Genomic DNA, 21,934 nt, shown 5'->3' with positions numbered 1-21,934 from the left:
TGTGTCTAAAAGTACTCACGCAGGTTCCTTATTGCAAAATAGTTTGCGTGAACGACAAACAAATATGTTATTTGTTGTACAAATAACACAGTTCAATAACCCGAGGTAAAGAAAATATATTCAGAGAAGTACATGTACGGATTATATTCATACCTGTCATAAAGTACTCTGGTACCTTGATATGACCCAGATCATGTGATATATATATATATATATATATATATATATATATATATATATATATATATATATATATTTGTGATACGTTCTCGTTTGAGAGAAATATTAAGTAAAATCTCTCAGCTTGCACTACTATTCATAATTGACAAAACACAAGCATGGACTATATACACAATAAAGGCTATAATGGCCTTGTTCATGTACAGTGCATTTTGCCGATATTCCATTTTTCCAGTACTAGAGTACTTTGGTACTCTAGTGTTCCTCAGCTCCAGAAACCATTGGCAGGTTGCACACCTACTCACGTCTATAGCCTCTGTTACCAATCAGATTCATTTTCGTCGGATCGTTTTAAGTTAGATTTTTGTCTGTCTCGAATATACGGGCGCAGTGGCCTTCATTGACAAAATTTTCTTTTTCTTTTTAAAATCTCTTTGAAGAACAGGATTAATATTTTAAAAATATTCTGCATTTTTGTGATTTCATCATTAGAAAAAAAAAACATTGTTGTGAACGTGGGTGCTGGTAGACGATCATAGGGTGTGCAGAGCGTAGCGATTCGACACTTTTAATCGAAGAGAGATAACTCTCATGGGCGGAAGAGAACATGTCATACGCCAATTGCATTATATATACACTTGTAAAATCGAAGTTGTCAAGAGCAGAAGGCTTACTTATCATCTGCAGTTTAACAAGATTAAAGCCAGTACCCCCGAAGAGTACTTGATTGTACCACAAATATGCACGGATTGAGAAAATTTCCGGGGGGAGGGGGGAGGCGAGGAATATATAGCTTTGCCGGGCGAGAGGTGGGTCCGAGGCTTTCGGTAATGTACTAAGTAAATTTAAGAAATTTGAATTTTCCCGGGGGGGGGGGGGGGGGGGAAGGGGGGGGGTCGGCCCCTTTTTTAAATTCGCTCATGACAATAAAACCCCCTCAGACACAACTCGCTTTGATCAAAGAGAGATAACTTTCATGGGCGAGATTTTAATTGATTTTTAGAAGGTAAGGCATTATTACAGTTTCATTTAACTTAATGTAGAACTGGCACTGTTTGATAATCACGGTCCCTGTAGTATTAATTTTCTTTGTTTAGTTAAGCTATAAACGTGAAAAAAAATGTAGTAAAAAAACTTGGGGATGAAATATATCAGTTCTATAAAAAATCAATCCAAATTGAGAAAAAAGAATACATGTAAATATGAACATGCATTTCTCAGGATTCCAGAGAATTCTGAGACATTGAAAAATGAATGAAACTGTTGCATACATGTAGCATTGGACCTTGGCTAGAGAATCGCACAGTCTTAAAGATTGCATGAACTCAAGAAAACACATGTATTACGATAGAATATAATACCAGTATTATAATTCGTAGTATCTGATAAATTTTCTGATAGGTTAATAATTTGTCCTCTTCCCACTTTGGAAATCGATACTTAGCACCTGATGCAAATATAAGCTTTTGGCATATGATGATTTGTTTGTAATATTTAATATTCTCATTTTGTTATTCTAGGAACAAGGTCACGAAAATAGCATACATTATTTCACAATAGAAATGAGATAGATTTATTATTTGTAGCACGTATAAACGTTGCCCATTGTTTACCTGGGAAAGTTTCCAAGAGACAATTATGAATACTTATTCATATATATCATATACAAATTCGCAATCTGTTACATTGCCAATTATGCGTAAATAACGAAACAACACCTAAAGCTAGTTACAATTGAAAGTACATTATACGTTCAATCAGTCGAAACTCGTAATACCATATTACACACATAAAACCTCGGAGGACTGGGATGAAAGTCAAGAAATCCATCCAAAGGGAAGAGAGAAAAAAAGAGAAAAAAATCGATGCTTCTCTATTACGATTTGATTTTTTTCCGAACTAATGACTGTTTCAGTAAGTTTTGGTGCCGAGTGCCAAGATGGCGTAGCTCTGTCTAACGTGGATCGGTCCGTTTGTATCCCACTGGAATTCAAACGCTGCATTTGGAGAAGCTGTGGCATTTATCGAGCGACATCGTGTCACCCCGTACACAGCAAGCAGGAGAAATTAGTATTCCTCGATCTCTATATATGCGTCCTCTAGCTGCTGCAAACGGGGACAATGTCGTTACTAGGCAACGCGAATGGCGTCCCCGCCTAGCGCTCACATAATAAATTCGAAATTAACTATCTGAACATCGGGTTGTGGTATCCCGCGAGCTACTGAGTAAATAATTAATGCTATCAACTTTTGTGCTTGTTTTTTTTTTTCGAGTGTATTTGATCCGTTTTTGCGGCAACAAAAATACAACATTTTCAAGGTCGACCGGATGAAAGCAAATCGTTCGGAGCTCATTAGTGATATACCTTAATTTACAAGTGGGATTTATCATTAGCGCAAAATTGAGGTGGAATAAGTCTTATGTGAAGTTTTCAAGAGAGGACGTTTGTTTGTTTTGCAATGACATCTTGTTATCATTGCTGATCACCCAAGGGTAACAAGTGTTTAGAAGTTTCACAAAAGGGGATTTCTTTTTAAAGAAAGAAAAAAAAGAAAAGGGTAGAATTATGTACCCGAACATTTAAATCCTCGGCTTCGAATGTGTGTACTTTGAAAGATCAACAACTCCGTCGCCTGGATGGTCACCGCCATGAAGAATTTCCTCAAGTTTAAGACTGGGGAAAGTCCAGACGTCAGGAAATTTGGGGAGGAGTACTACCTGAGAGAGGCCAAGATATGGCGACCCTTCAGGATTGGAGGGGTGTTCTCCATCGCCATAGCCCTTCCCCTGGCCCTGGCCTCTATCCTTCACGACAACTGGATGTACGGGGACGGTAAGTGTTCACTTTTATTTCGTGTCAAAAGCTTCAATTATGATTTGTCATTTTTAACCGTTCTTTTCTCTTTTTTTAAAATTAGCGATCGATATTCGTTCAATTTTTCATGTGCAAATGATAAACAATCTAATGTATAATGTTTACAACCGTAAATGGAGGGGGAGGGGGAAATTTGAAATTTGGGGGTTTCAATGATTTTTTTTTTCAATGATTTGCGTACAATACCTCAATATTTAATAGCAAGCTTTCTAAAATGCATTGCAAAGACAAAAAACAAACATGACATACGATTCCGTGCGTGAATAAAATAAGACTACGTGTTGTATTGATCAGGCATCGCCGCCAAAGAGTGCACTGGAAACGATCGTCCCTACTCAACGCAGTGGCCTTTAGATTATATTCTTCATTCGTCACGCGAATGAAAATCCTATTTGTGTTTCTGAAGGACAAAATTTAGGTACATTCGTAGAAGATAGTTGATATTATCTTTTTTTTTTTTGGCATCACGACGTAATACGTTTAAATGTTCAAGATATCAAAAATAGTAAAAATATTCGTCACCATTTCCCTGCAGGACCCGAGACAATGCAACATAATCCGAGCCCCACCCCCCCCCCCCTTTCTCTCGTTTTTCATGTATGCTTGTTCAGCATTCCGTGCACCCATATGTTATGATTAATTCATAATGATTTGACTAATAGCTACTTCATAAAACTGTAATAAAATCCTTGCTTTTATTGTCAGAATTATCGACCGAACTAGATCCTCGTTAAACACATTTTTCCTTGCATATTAATCTGCTTTCTTTGATATTGTATTTCAGTAGATTTTTCTTTTTAAATCATTAAAAAACAATTCTGGTATCGTTCTCTGAATAAAAAAAAATCTTCAACAACACGGCTTTAATGATAAAACACAGATCTTGGCGGGTGTCAATCGCCTGCTTCTACATAGCATCGATTTTTCTCCAACGATGTCAGTTTCAGGTTGCACGCCAGCGTATTGATTGCCGAAAATCTAATCAATCTCGATTCATAATCACATCCTGACATTGTTCACTGTTTACTTCATGGCAAGACGTCATAACTTATGCACTTCTGGAGAGAAAAAAGAGGAAAAAGTAATGGCTTTCGAATAATTATGGGGCGCTTCCTCTCCTATAGGGTGTTTTTATGATTTGGGCTGATGAGATTCAGACAGAATTAGGTTATAACGGTTCACTGTTCAAATGATTCTCAAATTGAATATTTCGTAAGAGGACTTTAAGATTTAGGGTAAAATTAGCCATTTTGAATCCCGTTTGATTTTATTATAAGAAATTTTATATTGACTGAAAGAGATTTTGTACCAAAGACATTACTTTAACCCCCTCCCCCGCCCGTACCTTTTCCACTTTATCTTCCGGACCCTTGGCTGCAAGTTTGTAGCTCCCGGTCTGAAAAAAAAATCTGATGGACGACCAGTGACCCCCAACTAAAACTGACATCCCCTCCCCCCCAAAAAAATCTACATATAGACTTGCCTTTCTAATGCGTTGATGTTCACATATCATTCAATTTAACGATGAATTTCTTACTCATTTGCAGGCTTCCGTAGCGGTATGTGGGACACGTGCTTCCAGATGGACAACACTAGCGTCCCCCCAATCTGCATTGAGGACTCGGTCCAGCGTACGAACTATTATAATAATAAACAAAATTCAAACAAACTCTGATATATCTTTGTCTTACTCATATTATTATTCATTTTTACCTATTGCAATTGGCCATAGACACTGTGCAATTACGTCATTGCCACATTTCTCATGGTGTCATTAAATGTTTTCCATTCTGCGAGTTTTGATATTTTTATATTTAGCTAGTGGCGTATATAGGCTTTCGATTACTATTTGGGCTAGTGTCTCTGACCGTTCGATGATTTTTGTCTATTTATAGGCTGGCAGAAAGCCGTGATAGGTTTGATGATTTTCTCAGCTTCCTTTGGATTTATCGCTTCCATTTTGGCCGTTTGTGGAGTGTGTACGTCACCATTGCCCAAAAAGATTTACTACTTCCATTCCGCAGGAGAAATATTCCTAGTCTGTGGTAAGATCACTGTTCGTCACTTTAAGCATTTTCAATAGATTAAATCGTGCTATTTCTTAATGTACTGATTACGCCCGATGAGAATTGAACGTGATTTGAAAATTCCAAACATTTTTAATAGTCTGATTTTGAAGAAAAAGTTGCGTATGCATCAAATTTGCATGTATACTGTGGTTTCATCAATATTCGTTGAATACCAATTTTCGTGGATTTTGTTGTTAAGTTGATCCATGAAATTAAATGTTATTTGAAACGCAATTTCTATGAACATTTTGTACTGAAAGGGTCATTGGCCACGAATTTACGTATCCTTGAAACACTTAATCCACGAAAATTGATACCCTTGAATATTAATGAAACCACAGTATTATGTTATCCGCCTTAATCATGTCCCAAATAATTACATTACAAATTTAACAATATAATTTAACTAATGTCACATACCACGACTTAGAGTCCGTAACCCTCTCTCTAGATGAGAGAGGGTCGTACTTAGATTGACCATGCTTTGGGGCGATAAATACTTTTATATTTACATGTAAGTATACAAAACAGATATATAGATATGAGATAAACTGAAGCAAAAATGAATGGCAGACTCATAGACCGTGTTGTTTTGTTATTGTGATGATACCGTTATATTAATAAATGAATTCAATACATGTATGTTGGTATGTGGCAAACAAATCCTATTTGCATTTTAAAGAAGGGTCGGGACAGAAGGCTGTTAAAGCTGTTATAATGAAAAGATAATTATAAAAATTTACACAGAATACATCCAGGAGACTTAAACTCTTAGTGTCCAGGTTCTTTTTTCCTTGATGAAGTCAAGTCTCTCAAAACAATGTCGTAAAACGTTCTATTGTCTCTTTTCAGCAATAAGTACAGGAGCCGCCTTAATCATTTACCCGGTTGCCATGGAATCAAACAACTCGTCCTCGGCTCATCAGTACGGTCCAGGTTATGGGCTGGGGTGGGGCAGTGCCTTCTTTTTTCTAGCAGCCGCATTTTGTATGAGTTTGGATGATCTAGTGAGAGAATCTTCAAAAGCCAAAATATGTCGACTTTGTTTCAAATCTCGCCAAGGTGACAGACGAGAGCAGTCTGTGTGACATCACTTCCGGAACATATAGTTATTTAAAATATAGCTTCCGGCTTTAGATGGTTGAAACACATTCCAAAATGAGCGAAGATAAAATAAGGGATGGCCTTATCTTTCCATGACAAGAGGATGCGTCATAATGAGAAACACTTTGTAATCAAAATATGTAATCAATACTCTAATTTGAATTGGGAATCGGGAACGAAGCGAGGGAGATTTTTGTAAGCCACATGCCAGGTTTCAGAATCGATCAAGTCAAAGACTATGAATATGTTTTATTGTTTTTTTTTTTCAATTTGTCACTTCTCATATTACTGATATTATATGCTTTTAATCACCACCTGATGCACGTGTAATTTTATTCCCTGATGTGACATAACATTTTAAATGCATTTTGATTAATGTAACCGTTCAATCGTGACAATGCATTCTGGACTATGCTCACTGTAGCAAAGAAAACCAAACATTATTTACAGCTCAATTGTTTTCAACGAAAAAAGCATAAATTATATATGTAAATTTTTTATTGACATCTAAAGGCTGCATTATGATAGCTTTTTACAATTTGGGCACTATGTAGATTTTTTGAACAAAAGGAATTTTTATACTTAGTCCCACAATATTTATGCAGCACATTTTCTTAAATTATTCGATATTTATAAATACCGGGTTCAAGTGATGCTCATTCAATAGTTTGAAAAAATCCCAAGACTTCTCCTTTGAAACGCCCCCTCTAGCATTTCAGGTTTCAATATTTTGCATTGCAACAGACACGAAAGTACCCAGATGATAACGTTACATATTGTGAGAGGCTCCCGAATGGCGAAAAGATGTCAGCAAATCCAATTTGAAATCCCCCTAAGCAATTTGTTATCGTTTCTTTGAATTTTTACGAGTAAAAAATGATAACGTGTCAATGAAGATATCTTGGATATTTTCCCTTTTATCGATTTTAATTGCACTTCTTTCAAAGATATGCGTATTTTTATTTAAAAAATCGTCCAAATGTACCGCATAAATATATTGGGACAGACAATAGCGTTGACACGCCAGAATCATGTTGGATTTTTTTTTCAATACAGAGAACATTTTTTGTATGTGTGTTATGAGCAAGAACAATAGATATTGTTCTTAAACTGTTTTAAATCTTTCACATTTTACACATTTTACAATATTCATTTTGGACTTTTGAGCTCCAAGTCTTACTGTAACATATTCATACGTATATAAGCAAACGTAACCGTGCCCAAGTTTGCGATGACGTGTATACTAGTATTTACACTACGTCACTACGTACATATACTTTGTGTAATTCATATACATATGATGTACGTCAAACAAGAACCACTGTTCTTCGCAATTTACATTTGTATTTTTAATAAAAAAGTTGAAGTTATTGATTGAATGATAGTCGTGACAATGTTTAGATGATTCGTTTGAGATGGTTTTTGGTTTCCATGCATTCCTGATTACGCAATTTGAAAGACAGCTGGTTTTCCAAGAAAAGGTTCCAATCCTTTGAAGCTCGAAGAATAGCCTGATCGTAGATGACTTGTAACGGGAATTTTGTCTTTCTTTGTTACCATTGATTCGTTACTGCATTCCCAATTATGTAATGATTATCTTATTTATTGATTTGTTATTTGTTATCATCGTTATTCCGTTTTCTACACACAAATAAATCCTTACAGTCTTACTATGTTTTTTTTTTCCTTTTAATTATGATGACAATGATTTTTTCTAGCTAGTAGAAGTTTAATATATAATTTTCAGATTTTTAACTAAAAACATAAATATTTTATGATAAAATTACACGCACATTTTTGTACCGGTAAAATTTCATCAAAGTAATCCAAATTTAATAAGAATTTCTGAGAGACCGACAGCAGATTTACATTGTCTCCTTGAATTCTAAAAAAAATTAATTGAAATCAATCATGAACTAATTTATACAAAAATATTATTATATAAATGGTCAGTTGAATATGCGTAGTGTACTTAGTATTTAGTTTTAACCTTACCGACAATTTGGCATCTAACATTAAAATTATTACTGGTATGCAAGATTTTTAATTTATCAAGGTAATTGGATTTTTTTTAAAATTACATTTAGCTGTTTTAAGATCTTATTTTTTATCATAAAAACCCCACATATTTTCGAAAGGTGCTTATAGATACGTGTACCAACAGGAAAAGATTAAGTGCAATAAATCAGTTTAGGAATACTACGCAAACTCAAGCCTATATAGCCAACCGAGTTGTGAGGATGTAAAATCAATACAATGTGCAGCAGATGCATTTCCTGGTTTTATTAACCCATTGTTGGTGATTATTAATAATTGTATCGATACTCGGATAAACATGCAATAATCAGGAGAGGCAACTCTTGGTTCAAAATTTATCTAGTTTCTTTGTGTATTATAACTGTAGGTAAGTTCATTTTTTTTCTCTCTCATTGGGTGATTTAAAAAAAATATATATGGCCATTTTACATATTGAAGTTAACAACTAAAACAAGGGCTAAATCTTGTAAAAATAATTCAAACTACTAGATGGTACTCCTGATCAAAATGTAACAGCCTAGATCACAAACAGCTTAAATGTATCATAATGTTTGTGTTTTTATTGTTCTGAAAAGTTTATGGTGTTCTATAGAAAAGCACATACTTTTGAGGAATATATTCAATTGCAATTTTTTATAAGTTACCAAAAGAAAAAAATAACTGAGTAATAAGAATTGTGTATAATCATTGTTCATAAACTAGCGCAAGATTAATATTTTTGGATCAAATGTAAACCACTCTTCTAACTCGCAAAAGAGAAAACCTTAATGCATTTTTTTTTTCAATATTGAAACTTTAAAGTCGAAACTTCTTTTCAGCAGGTTTGCTAGCTCCTTTTCCAAAGCGCTCATTATGCAGCCCAAAGCACCATCTCAGTATGATGTGTCAGCAGGTTAACGATGTCAACTCCTTTAAATATACATGTACATGTGGCTTTAGAATGCCAAACAAATTGAGGGAAAACCACTGCTGTGTTGTAAATCTATGGTTTTCTTAATACTAGCGACATTCGTTAACGGTTAATCAATGTGCACCTTGTTAACAAATTCCGAAACTATGAATTAATAAAGTTAATATCCAGAATGACAACAAACGATTCACCTAGCACCAGATAAGACTGATCTACATTTTATAACTAAGGATTTGATAATATTGGCCAACAGACACTGAGCAGTAAGGTAAGTTGGAGTTCTTTGATATTACTTGGCATTCAAACTATCAGGAAACATGAACCGACTAAATGTATAATATACATTTGTTTTTATGACACAACTTGTTAAAGTACTGGTAATTAGTATTAACCAGCTTTGCTTTTACTTGCCCAATCTCCAGAAAATTAATAAAACACGGCCAAAATGATCAATCGTACAAAGACAATTTGATTCAGTACTTTCTGTTTTTGAACAACCCAAGGCAAAGGTGTACTTGCAACAGCAACCTTGATTGGAAAAAAGAACTGCTCTTAAGTTTTACAAGTTATTGACAAGAAAAAAGTATATTTTGGTGAATTTTCCGAGGATGATTATATAAAATTTTCTTTGATTGTAAATGCTGGACGGCAGATGATGGATTCGAACCTCGTTCTGGTGTTGCTAGCGATTACGCCGCTGTGTCTGGCGGATAATTCGGCCACTGTTCCGATGACCAAGACCCACACCTGGAGCGGGAACTTTGAGGGTCACTTCATCCTCCCCATCACCCACGGGGATCTGATCGGATGGGAGGCCATTATTACCTTTAATGTACCAGTAACTAATATACAAGTAAGGTCCTATTTGGCTGACCAATCAAGGCTCATATTAATATATTTCGAATTTCATGCACACATATGTATTAATGCGAGGAACGTAGCAGAAGTCGCGGCATTGTGAAAATGCTATAACCTAGTTCTGAAAAGTGACAGTCCTCTCTTCTTTTCATCCTCTTTCTGATGAAAGATTTTCTGGAATTATTTTGACAAGTTTGTTTAACCTTCAGCTTTACTGAATCTATAAAGTGTTGGTTTCTATTCAGCAATACGTTGGTACTGTAAAAAGAACCAGTTCCGACAACAAAATTATTCTCCTGGTGAACAAAGCAGATAAGGGCATCGTGAAAGAAGGCAGCTCTTTGGATATTCAGATCGGCGGCCATTACACCGGAAGTACGGAACCTACGGCAACGGCAGACATTGTGGATCTGTCGTTTGATTCACAAGTAGTTCCAACAGTGGTTGATGGTTAGAATCCTTCTTTTTGTAACATTTTGTTCTTGTATTTCTAAGTAAGTGTTTTGACTTTTTTGAATACTTTACAAAACAGTTCTTTTGCCCAAAGAATAGTGTTTTTTGGGAAATTTGGGTCAAACTTAAGAGTCGAATGACTTGAAAAGAACATAAATCTTAATATATTTACATCTACCGAGTACGATTACCTCTATTTCTTACGGAAACTTATAGTTAATTCACAGCTCTATAGAAAAATTGTAGAAACTGACAGTACTGAAATCTACAAGTCTCGTATATCGATTGGTTGAAACCTACAGCGACCTAAGAATAATCAAGGACTGCACGAAATAATCATAACGATGGCAGGCTCAAATTCCCATATGAGACGATTTGGCTGTTTCTTTTAGCTAACGTACTTATGTACATTAACAGTAATTTACTTACTTTTACAATGAATTAATTGATTTGTTAAAAGAATAAAAAACAATAAAATGCTTTCATTGGCGATTCATGAGGGTTATGAAGGTAGCGAACATTGCAGCAAAATTTACATAACCCGCTACATGGATTATGTATTTTTTTTCTGCAATGTCGCCACCTTCATATCATAAAAAGACAAAGAACGCATTTTATTGTTTAATTGTACCGAACAGTCTGGCGGAAAGCCTTTCCTTAAACGTCACGTATAAAAACTGAAATCGTGCATACACATTTTATTGAAGAAAACTTTTTAACGTTTTTGGTGTTCTAAAATTCACGTAAAAGAACGTTCGCGTAAAAATTTCTTTGCATTTTTGGCTAACGCAAGACGTGACATCAACCATTATGTCTCCACAGCTGACGGCACCAAGTATAATTACGATGAGGTCCTGATGAAGTCCATTCTGTTCTACGAGGCCCAGCGCTCCGGCAAACTCCCACCCACCAACAGGATCCCGTGGCGGGGGGACTCCGCCCTCACCGACCACGGCGACAACGGCGAGGACCTGACCGGAGGGTGGTACGACGGTAACTGACCAAAACCATAAATCAGTGTCAGAATTTTAATAATTAAATAATCTATTATCATTATCAATATCGAGCGAAATTACAAACCAATATATTTACCAAAATTATCAAAGGGAGGCATATCAAGCTAGTAAGCATAACAAATGAATATTCAATCTTCTATACATCTTCTTTTTTTGGGAGGAACGGTTACTGTTAAATTGTAAAGAAAACATTAATAATGTTCGATTTTTCATTTTTGGGTAAGCTGGCGATCATATCAAGTTCGGATTCCCGATGGCTAGCTCCACAACCCTCCTGGCCTGGGGCCTCCTGGAGTACAAAGACGCGTATGAACACAGCGGTCAGCTGGAGAACATGTACGACTGTATCCGGTGGCCTCTGGAGTGGATGCTCAAATGTCACACCGGTCCAAACGAACTGTATGTTCAGGTAAAATATTTATGTAAGTGCTTCAAATGACATCAATTCCATGGGCTTCAAAAAATATAAATGTAAGCGCTTCAAATGTCATCAATTCCATGGGCAACATGCGCGGATCCAGAAAATTTTTCCAGGGGGGGTCCGAAGGATAATTGTGTTTGCCAGGGGGGGTCCGAGGCATATTTTCGCGATAATTTTACTATGTAAATTTAATAAATTTTCATTTTCCAGGGGGGGTCGGGACCCCCCGACCCCCCCCCCCCTAGATCTGCGCATGGGCAAGCAAAAAAGTGGGAGATTTTTTTGGAGCTCGAGGTTGGGTGTCAAGATTTGGTCATCGTCGCAAACTGAAGCCAATATTTAATAGAAACTCTTTCCCAAGTGACTTTGCGTAGAAAAAAGGCTGTGGACAAAGGCTTGTAGCTTGAGACTGAAGTTTTAATTAAGTACATCATTAATTGTTGCCAATATTAAGCTAAATGATGGTTTGAAATAAAAGGTCGGTGATGGTGGACCGGACCATGGATATTGGGGTAGACCGGAAGACATGACGATGTCTCGACCTGCGTACAAAATCACCGCAAATAGACCAGGAAGTGACATAGCTGCCGAGTACGCAGCCGCATTTGCTGTATCCCACTTAGTCTTCAAAGAAAAGGGTTGGTGAAGATAAACTTTAAATAAATCTCAAATCTCAGTTCTTTCATAGATAATTTATTATCTATATCATATTCTTGGTAGATCCAGAATTTGCCGAAAAACTGCTGACTCATTCCAAGCAGCTGTATGACTTTGCGGTTCATCACAAAGCTAGATACACTGACAGCGTCAATCAGGCGGCTGCTTATTACAGGTTATAATGTATTGTGATACATTTGAATACTCAGTAAACTTCCTTAATACATATATAATGTAAAGGCAACCCTCTTGCAATCAGGTCAGGAACCTGGAAATTTTGAATTTTCAAGAAAAATATATATAGTATTATACAATACTGATTTTAATAAGATATTCATGGGGAACATAAAGTAGCTAAACCTTTTTTTTTTCATTCTGTAGGTCTGATAAGTATGAGGACGAGCTGACTTGGGGCGCCGCCTGGCTGTTCCGGGTCACTAATGACACTAAATATTTGAACTGGGCGGAGCAGTACTACATTACGGGTCCGGACTGGGGGCAGTCGTGGGACGACAAGTACTCGGGGAATATGGTAATTGCCTTTGGGAATATGGTAAAAATATCTTTGGGGAAATTGTAAAATGTATTATGGTTGAATATATCCTTTATCTAGGTAAATCTTGTAATTTAAGATCCTGCTTTACAATATGACCGGAAAAGACATATACAAGAATGATATCGAGGCTACGTTTACCGACTGGATGCCGGGCGGAAGTGTACCGTACAGTCCCAAGGGGCTCGCCTTCCGGTCCCAATGGGGCTCTCTCAGATACGCTTGTACGTATATATAAATCAGTTGAATTTTTTTAAAATGTCTGAAAAGAAAATAAACTTATCTATATAGCCAATAGTCTGTTTTCAAGTCAATTAACGAACGACTATGTGCTTTCGGTATAGTCCGACACGACTGTATTAAAATCTGAATTTTATATATATTCAGCCACATACATGTACGAGGAATAAGTGATCTTTTTGATGTAGAAATTCTAAAAATCGAAAAGCTTATTAAATTGTATAAACAAAAACAAATACTGGTGCATATAGACGTAAGAGGATTCGAAAAAGAAATCTATTTTACACACGAAATTCGGAAAACCAAGTAGCTTATTGCATTAAACAAACTTATTTTTTTTTTTAATATTAATTTTTCTATAGCCAACATGGCGTTTATGGCGTTGTTGGCGGCCGATGTGGGGATACACCCAGACCAATACAGACAGTGGGCGAGGTCACAGATAGGGTACGCCCTGGGGGACACAGGCAGGAGCTTTGTGGTCGGCTTCGGGACCAACCCTCCCCAGCGTCCTCATCACAGGTCCAGGTATAACAAACTAATCATTACGGTATCAGGTGCAAAACTACCCAAAAATTTCGATAAATCAATATATAAACCTTACCCTTTAATTAATGTTAAGTTATGCAAATCACTGCACTTTGTTTATGTAAAATTGATGTACAACTCATTATCATTACTTGCAATTTAGGTGAAAATATTTTTAAGTACATGTACTTACAAATCTATGTCTTGTTTTTCCAATACCCATGCATGCGTGTACTCATTTGCGTTAGCTATACATGTTATTTAATTGGATTGGGTTGGATTTGAGTGCAATTTTAGAAAACACATTCATTTTTCACTAAGAATAATTATGTTAAAATTACTTTTATTCCGTCTTTCTTTATTAATCTCGAAACAAGTCCATGTATTCTATTGAAGGGACATTTATAGAAGGAGGCTAAAACAAGCATGTTTTTCCCCAAATTCTTGTCACTCGATTGAACAAATATATATATATATATATATATATATATATATATATATATATATATATATATATATATATATATATATATATATATATATATACATATATATACATATATATATATATATATATATATATATATATATATATATATATATATATATATATATATATATATATATATGTGTATATATATATATATATATATAATATATATATCTATATCTATCATACTAGCAAGAATTATAAATCATAGCATACATTTATTGCCATGCCTGATGTTGTGCAAAACATCGGGCTTTTTAATGCCTCGATGTATACTGTACCTGTACGTTTCCTTCAGTTCCTGTCCAAGCCGCCCCTCCCCGTGTTCTTTCGCGGACCAACAACAGCCCGGCCCTAACCCCCACACCTTGTACGGGGCCCTGGTGGGCGGGCCCAACGGTCAGGACCAGTACACAGACGACAGGAAAGACTACGTCAGCAACGAAGTCGCGTGTGATTACAACGCTGGATTTCAGAGCGCCGTTGCAGGTATGGTAACGCTTTAACAAATTATTCTTAGTCAAATGATTTGTCTCAAACAAAGGAACTGTTACATTTAAAATTTCATTTTTTTTCAATTCATGTAGAAAATATGATTTCAGTCAAATTATATTAACGATTTATCGATGAAATAAACAAAGTAAAAGGTAAAATCAAAAGAGAACTGACTTGAAAATTCGAATACATGTATTGTGTTAAAAAAAAGTTTAAGATAAATAATTTAACGTATTCAGTTACATAATAAATGATTTCTATTATTGTGATTCTAGAGGGAAAACCATTAATATTTTTATACAAAATAAGAATTTATAAAATATATTTGTTTTTCAGGACTGAAGCACCTAAGAATGTGATAACCGTTCCTTATGATCCACGTTCAGTGATAATTTGTATGCATACATACATGTATCCATGTTGCTCCATCATTCATTCATATATGGACATATCAAATTACACGAATTAAAATGTAGCACCGTTGAATTGTTTTTAAGATTTGACTTCGTTTGCTATCATATGGTATAAAGCACAGGTGGTTGGGAATAGTACCCCACCCCCCCCCCTCCCTCCCCCCACACACACATTTCTGAGTTTATTTTTTATAAAATATTTTTAATGCATATGTTGATGTATGCTACACTAAAAAAATCACAATTAACGCGAAATAATTAAGCTACATGTATGTATCAAAAAGTATAAATATACAACTCTACTCTTTTTATATCAGTGGTATATATTTTTTCATACATAGCTTATTGCACGATAATTGTGAATTCTTTTTGTGTATCATACATCAAGATATGTAAATATAAGTCATGAAAAAAATAACTCGGGAATGTATATGTGTATGTTGGGGGGGGGGGGGGGGTTCTTCCCCAAGCACCTGTTGTTTTAAGATATAAATGTCAGTATTTAGAATAATCATAATTATACTCTGTAATTGTTGAAAAAGTTTGTAATCTAAAAATAAATGGGTTAATGTGCATGTATTTGGACAAGAATACGGTATTATTTAGATTTTTAAAACCTTAATTACTTATTAAAAACCTTATTATGAAAATACCAGCGTACATAAAGGAAAACTTTCCTTGCAGGTGAAGTATATGCGCACTTACTTTATGAACCCATGCATGTGTTCCAGATTGTGACCTCTACACACAAAATGTTTATCACTATATATATAGTCCATGAGACTGTTTAGTTTACGTGTAAGTGGTCACACACTCACTGATCGTGTGTCACACACTAATCGGACAGTATGGGTATAGTGAATGTGTATCGACTGCTTAAGGACAATTTCATAGAGTTTGCAGCAGTAGGAATAATAACGTTTGTCTTCATTTTACTGCTGAAACTCTTGATACGTACTATAAGCCTGAGAAATGCATTCAGGGGTTTCCCTGAGCCGGAAGGAAAACACTGGCTGCTGGGTCACATGAAATTCGTAAGTACTATATAATTCCTCTTGAGATGCGTATAAGACCCCCCCTCTCTCTCTCTCTCTCTCTCTCTCTCTCTCTCTCTCTCTCTCTCTGCTACAAAGATATAGGACTCTGCTACAAAGATATAGGACATACGCATCCCTCTAAAGAACCCTCTCTTTTTATAGAAATAGCAACTTAGATTCATCTTTATCTTCCCTCTCTCTCTCTCTCTCCATATCGGGGGAGGAGATAGAATGATGAGAGAAAGAAGAGCACGTGTTACCACAGTTTATATTAAATGTACGTAAATCACTTAGAAATTTGATGAATATTCATTTCCATGCAGTTTTTGGGCAAAGGAGGCAGCAACGCACGACTCCAAAGAGCCATAGAATGGACAGCCAAATACCCCAAGTTTTTCATCACATACTTCGGGCCTACAAGAGTGTCCTGTACCCTCAACCACCCAGACACCGTCAAAATTCTCCTCAAAGGGGCAGGTAAGAGATTCCATTTGAACATGGGAACAGGGTTCGGAATAATTACCAATATAGTTAGAGTAATTTTTCATACAGCGTTACAGTATTCCTTATGCATATTGCAATCTTTGCGCACCATACTTACAAGACGAATTTTATATATACATGTACCCTCTAGGCTATATGAAAACCCATAAATTTTGCTTAATAACTTTTTGTAGACCCAAAGCCCGTTGGATTTGGAGGAGCTTATCGGCACGCCCTTCCCTGGCTGGGGGAGGGGCTCCTGATCGCCGGGGGTAAGAGGTGGGCAAGATCTCGGCGGTTACTGACCCCCGCGTTCCATTTTGACATCCTCAAGCCCTACATTGGCGTATATAAAGAATGCGCAGGTCTGCTGGAGGTAACCACCATAAACAAATTAAACGTGAACGGCCTTGTCACATACGTAAACAGAGAAAATCAGAAATAAACATTAAATTTTACTATGACAAACCTATGATGTATTATTTACCGATACGTTTCTCCCGAATAATAATTTTGTGTACGTATATAAAATCAATATGGATAAATGCATTGTCAGGCATCTGATTGGATTTTATTTCAGAGAAACATACAAAGGTTTGCTAAGGAGGGTAAGGGCTTTGAGGTGTTCAGTCAGGTGTGTCTGTGTACCCTGGACATCATACTGAGGTGTGCCTTCTCTTACCAGACAGACTGTCAGGAGCAAACGTAAGCACTCAGGCGGCTAAACAAATCTAACTCTGTGTCTCATAGGCAAAACTTCTATATAACCATCATTTTATAATTGGTGACATCCATGTGGTATTCCAACATCAAAAAAATATTGCCACTCTTTTTATGCTGGTTTCAGAATGTATTCACTTAATACTAAAAAAGTCTACTAGGTAAGTTTGTGTAGCAAGAGCACCAGAGCACAGCAGTTCTTGTATTTTTTTTTTACAGTGGCGAGGTCCATCCATATGTAAAAGCAGTCAACGAGATTGCAGAGCTTTGGTTTTACAGAAACAGGTACATAGAATGATACAAGAACCTAAGATTTCCGAAACCCATCATAAATATTATTTAATAGAATTGAGATTTATCTATTTTTTTTTTTTTTTTTACAAATGTTTAGATCCCCTTGGCTGTACCCTGATTTTATCTTCTATAACACAGCGGATGGAAAACGTTTTAAGAAGAATTGTCAATATGTCCACGACGTAGCAGCTGACGTCATGCAAAAGAGACGGAAAGAGCTGGTATGAACTTCTTTTTTTCCAAACGCACCTGTACTTTTATATTTACATTTTCAACTGTCTTTATCTGTGATAACATTACGAATCAATTTTGAAGCCTAGAGCCGGATAATTTCATAAAAGGTGAGCGACACAAAATGGGCGTGTCTTATAGCATAACCGGAAAACGGTATTGGCTGCGCCGCGTAGCAATACATAGCATGTGCTACATGAAAAAAATAGTGGTTCTAAAATGTTGATTTAAAGTATAAAAATTGGAAATAATATAATTATAAGTAATAAGGAATCATTTTTTGAATATTATATATGAGGTGATAATTTCGGTAGCAGCGTGATCAGAGCTAACAGCTAACAGCTCTTCGGGCTTTATTGGATTTGACCATGCCCCGACCAAAATTATCACCTCATAATACTCAAAGAATGATTCCTTATGCCTGAAATAATGCAAAGAGAATTACCAAGTTGTTTTATGTTAACATCAGATTACAGAAAATATAGTCCTCTTCCTGTAATAGACTGGCGGTTGCCGTGTTCGAGTAAAAAAAAAAATGCTTGACAGGTATTTTGCATTCATACAGACAATACCCGCAATATATAAATAAAGTCGTAAATGTAGCAGTGTCTATATTTAGAAAGACACTTAATGCGGTACGGGTTCTTCTTTTGTATAGGAAAAAATTCCGCCTTTCTGCTACACCGTCTTTTTACTATTTATGTCTTTGAATTCCCATGACATATGGCTTATAAAGTTGAAATTATCGTTAAAATGACTTCACTGTTTTATACCATTCATCTGAGAAACATCGGATTGTACATATATGAAAATTTATTTGTTAAATTTTAAATTTCTATATACCAAATTAACATATTCTGCTGCTAGATCTAGAATGTACCCCGGGCTCCATGAGGAAACCTAGCGACTATATTTAAATTAAAGTTTCTTAATCTTGTAAACGTTCTTTTAATTATCAATTTAAAAAAATCCTGTAACATTATTCAAGATGATAATAAATAAGGAAACCAACAAGTTTTCTAGTAGCAAAATATTTAATTTTTTTAAGGACTACAGATTTAAATTTTAACAAGTTGTCTGTGATAAGAATGCCAAAGGTTATCTTTGGAAATCACAACTTGATATTGTTAAAATGAATTCTTCAATAGGAAGGCCTAGATCTGAAGTCCAAGCGCTACCTAGATTTTCTGGACATCCTCCTCACGGCAAAAGACGAAAACGGGGTGGGGCTCTCTGACGAGGAAATTCGCAATGAGGTGGACACTTTCCTATTCGAAGGTAGAGTATTCACCATTACCACTTTATTTAAAAAAAAATGTAGCGTTATTTCCAGTTTTGAGATTTAGTCAATTATAATAACTCCTGATCAGAATGTCAATTTGATTACCGTGTTTGAAAGGCCACGATACCACAGCCAGTGCAATATCATGGATTCTGTTCTCACTCGCCGAAAACCCGGAATATCAGATCGAATGTCAGGAAGAAATAGACAGGGTTATATCAGAGACTAAGGATGGAGATTTGGGATGGTATGACACAATAAAAATATTCTCGTTAACAGATTTAAGTCCAAGCTTGCTAGTTGTAAAAATGGGAAATTTTACTTACTGTATGCAATTCCTATGTCTTGCTTATTAAGTTCTCTGCAATTAATATAATGAGGACAGCAGAGATCAGGTGGGGGGCTGGGGCTGGACTCCCCTGGAGAATTTTAACTTGCATAATTGGCGTTTTAAATTACTTAAAAAATTAATTACTGAAAATATGCATGGAACCCACCTCTTACGGCAAACAAAAGTATCCCCCCACCCCCCGGAAAAATCTTCTGGACCCACATAGGAAGACATTTTTTACACAGGGAGACAAAATTGCCTACAATTTGTTTATTTTGCAGGGAAGATTTAAGCAAGCTAACGTTTCTAACACAATGTATCAAGGAGGGCATGCGTCTACACTGCCCTGTTCCCTTCGTCGCCAGAAACAACACGGTGCCACTTAACATCGAGGGCCACACGATACCCCCCGGAACCTTTGTGGCGGCCAGTATCTGGTGTCTCCACCACAACCCGACCGTGTGGGGCCCGGACCACATGCAGTACAAACCCGAGAGGTTTTCCAAAGACAATCTCGCCAAGCTGGATTCTTTTGCATTTCTGCCGTTTTCTGCAGGGCCAAGGTACATTATCTTGACAGTGAGGTGGTTACTTTTGACTTATGCATGCTATAATATTGGTAACAATTAAGATCTTAATTTTTTCTACAGAAATTGCATCGGACAACACTTTGCACTTAATGAGGAAAAAATAGTCCTAGCCAAACTTCTTCACAGGCAAGTCTAACAACTATATTCAACGTGTAAAATCATTGGAATTTTTAATAGGCCCCACTTTAATGTTGGATTTTAAAGATATTTTCACTGCATTCCTTTTACTATGGGCAAAAGTATTTAAAATGTTCACAATTTAGGCAGTTGGAGGCACACTTATTAATATATAGATGTTAATCTGACAGTATACTGACCATTGTTTTTGTTCTCTCATCACTTTTAGATTTTCATTCTCATTGGATAAGGACCACAAAGTGGAGCATAATGCAGTGGCGGTGATGAGGGCACTGAACGGCATACGGCTGTATGCTAAAGAACGGCAGCAAATAGACTTGTCCCAACAGAACAAAGCAGGAACAAGGAAGCAAAGAAACGAAGTATAGCTTCTATGTAATGACTAATGACTGACTACAATCCAATTACCATGTGTCTGTTCAGAAATCATTGTGAAAAGATTTCTTCATGTCTTTATGTTCAAATAAAATGACAATTAAAATTTTAAAGAAAGAAAATAGTTTTATTCATAAAAAATAAATAAATAAAAGTAAATACATAGAAAATTGTGATATGTGTAGTTTGTAAAACAATGTAATTATTATGGACGGAGATTTCCAATTAAAAAAGTGTTTCAAATTTATCACAGTCTAAGTTTCATGCGTAGTTCTTCAAAAGGAATATCACAATTTAATATCACTGAACAGTAACTCATTTATCAAGAACGGAACAATTCCAAATATGTAAAATAAACATATAAAGGTAGTACAGAATACCATACACAAAATCACAGATATGCTGATTATAAAAAAAAAGTTCACTGGTAGAAAATATCAAAAGTTAAGAGGAAAGACAATAATAATAAATTCGTTGTCATGGTCCACTATGGGGGTCAGTTTGTACCCATCAATCATAGATTAGTCTGCTGTGTAGTGGTCAGTTCCAGGTCGGAGAACGTGAGCTCTGTAGCTACAGCCATCTCAAGGGTCTGTGGGGAGCTTTGCCGGGAGGAACCACTCTTGTTGCTGCTGGAGTTATGACTACCCAATGGTGAGTCGCTGTCACTCTGGGGCAATATCTTGTTGTGCTTTCCAAACGACGGAGTGGCCGATCTGGATGGATTCTCAGGGTGGGTGATGGGTCCATTGGGTTTGTTGTTGACCGTAAACAGGTCGGGCGTGTTACACCTGGACCTTGTATCCTGCTGACCGTGGCTTGAGGTGGCGTCATCCTCCACAGGCTCTACTTTGTGGTGGCGTTTCAGTGCAGGTGAACTGGCTCCAGAGTCTGCACCACTTCTGCTTAGAGGCATTGTCCCGGGGGTAAAGTATGTACGGCCCAGCGGTCCCTTAGATGCATTCATTGCATGCAATGTGCTAGGATGTGGATGGTCATTTTCTGGGAACTCATAAGATGGGGGTGGGGGAACGTCATCAAGGTCCAGCAGTGGGGTGAAGTTGGACTTGGTGTGTCTGTTGAAGTACTGTCTCTCCTCCTCTGGATCATAGTGAGGCTCAATGTCTAGAGCAGGATTTTCAAAGCCCTGTAA

The 21,934-nt window shown here is 36.3% G+C and overlaps 3 protein-coding genes across 4 annotated transcripts in view; 2 read left to right on the top strand and 1 right to left on the bottom strand.

Moving 5' to 3' along the window:
- Positions 1 to 1,712: 1,712 nt before the first annotated feature.
- LOC128189055 (endoglucanase 4-like) lies at positions 1,713 to 15,369 on the top strand. Of its 2 annotated transcripts, XM_052860481.1 has the most exons (14): positions 1,713 to 3,014; positions 4,604 to 4,687; positions 4,952 to 5,101; positions 5,978 to 6,132; positions 9,829 to 10,029; positions 10,280 to 10,484; positions 11,310 to 11,480; positions 11,728 to 11,912; positions 12,403 to 12,562; positions 12,645 to 12,756; positions 12,963 to 13,113; positions 13,214 to 13,358; positions 13,737 to 13,902; positions 14,691 to 14,913. In XM_052860481.1, exons 1-14 carry the CDS (start codon positions 2,819 to 2,821, stop codon positions 14,896 to 14,898), a joined length of 2,289 nt encoding a protein of 762 aa, XP_052716441.1. In that variant the 5' UTR covers positions 1,713 to 2,818; the 3' UTR covers positions 14,899 to 14,913. The 2 variants fall into 2 exon arrangements, with proteins under 2 accessions (XP_052716441.1, XP_052716440.1); XM_052860480.1 differs by lacking the exons at positions 1,713 to 3,014; positions 4,604 to 4,687; positions 4,952 to 5,101; positions 5,978 to 6,132 and adding exons at positions 9,324 to 9,444; positions 15,224 to 15,369 and having other exon boundaries at positions 14,691 to 14,881.
- Positions 15,370 to 16,057: 688 nt separating this feature from the next.
- LOC128189056 (ultra-long-chain fatty acid omega-hydroxylase-like) lies at positions 16,058 to 20,903 on the top strand. Its single transcript, XM_052860482.1, has 11 exons — positions 16,058 to 16,334; positions 16,661 to 16,814; positions 17,015 to 17,196; positions 17,401 to 17,525; positions 17,760 to 17,825; positions 17,932 to 18,055; positions 19,214 to 19,343; positions 19,465 to 19,594; positions 19,960 to 20,241; positions 20,329 to 20,394; positions 20,615 to 20,903. Exons 1-11 carry the CDS (start codon positions 16,149 to 16,151, stop codon positions 20,772 to 20,774), a joined length of 1,605 nt encoding a protein of 534 aa, XP_052716442.1. The 5' UTR covers positions 16,058 to 16,148; the 3' UTR covers positions 20,775 to 20,903.
- The window catches only part of LOC128189057 (uncharacterized), a 97,118-nt gene continuing 96,071 nt past the window's right edge, over positions 20,888 to 21,934 (bottom strand). Inside the window, exon 215 of the mRNA XM_052860484.1 lies at positions 20,888 to 21,928. Coding sequence (XP_052716444.1) covers positions 21,296 to 21,928 — 633 coding nt within the window. The 3' untranslated portion in view covers positions 20,888 to 21,295. The remainder of the gene's footprint in view (positions 21,929 to 21,934) is intronic.

The sequence above is a fragment of the Crassostrea angulata genome, chromosome 6 (assembly GCF_025612915.1).
Source record: "Crassostrea angulata isolate pt1a10 chromosome 6, ASM2561291v2, whole genome shotgun sequence".
Lineage (NCBI taxonomy): Eukaryota > Metazoa > Mollusca > Bivalvia > Ostreida > Ostreidae > Magallana > Magallana angulata.
Note: the sequence above shows the minus strand (reverse complement) of the source record. Positions and strands in the feature narration are given on the sequence as shown.

Coding starts and splice junctions, on each gene's coding strand:
- LOC128189055 (XM_052860481.1), top strand. CDS start 2,819: ATGGTCACCGCCATGAAGAATTTCCTCAAGTTTAAGACTGGGGAAAGT. Junction 4,688..4,951: donor CATTGAGGACTCGGTCCAGC/GTACGAACTATT, acceptor GTCTATTTATAG/GCTGGCAGAAAGCCGTGATA. Junction 12,757..12,962: donor CAGGCGGCTGCTTATTACAG/GTTATAATGTAT, acceptor TTCATTCTGTAG/GTCTGATAAGTATGAGGACG.
- LOC128189056 (XM_052860482.1), top strand. CDS start 16,149: ATGGGTATAGTGAATGTGTATCGACTGCTTAAGGACAATTTCATAGAG. Junction 17,197..17,400: donor AATGCGCAGGTCTGCTGGAG/GTAACCACCATA, acceptor ATTTTATTTCAG/AGAAACATACAAAGGTTTGC. Junction 17,826..17,931: donor CTTTGGTTTTACAGAAACAG/GTACATAGAATG, acceptor ACAAATGTTTAG/ATCCCCTTGGCTGTACCCTG.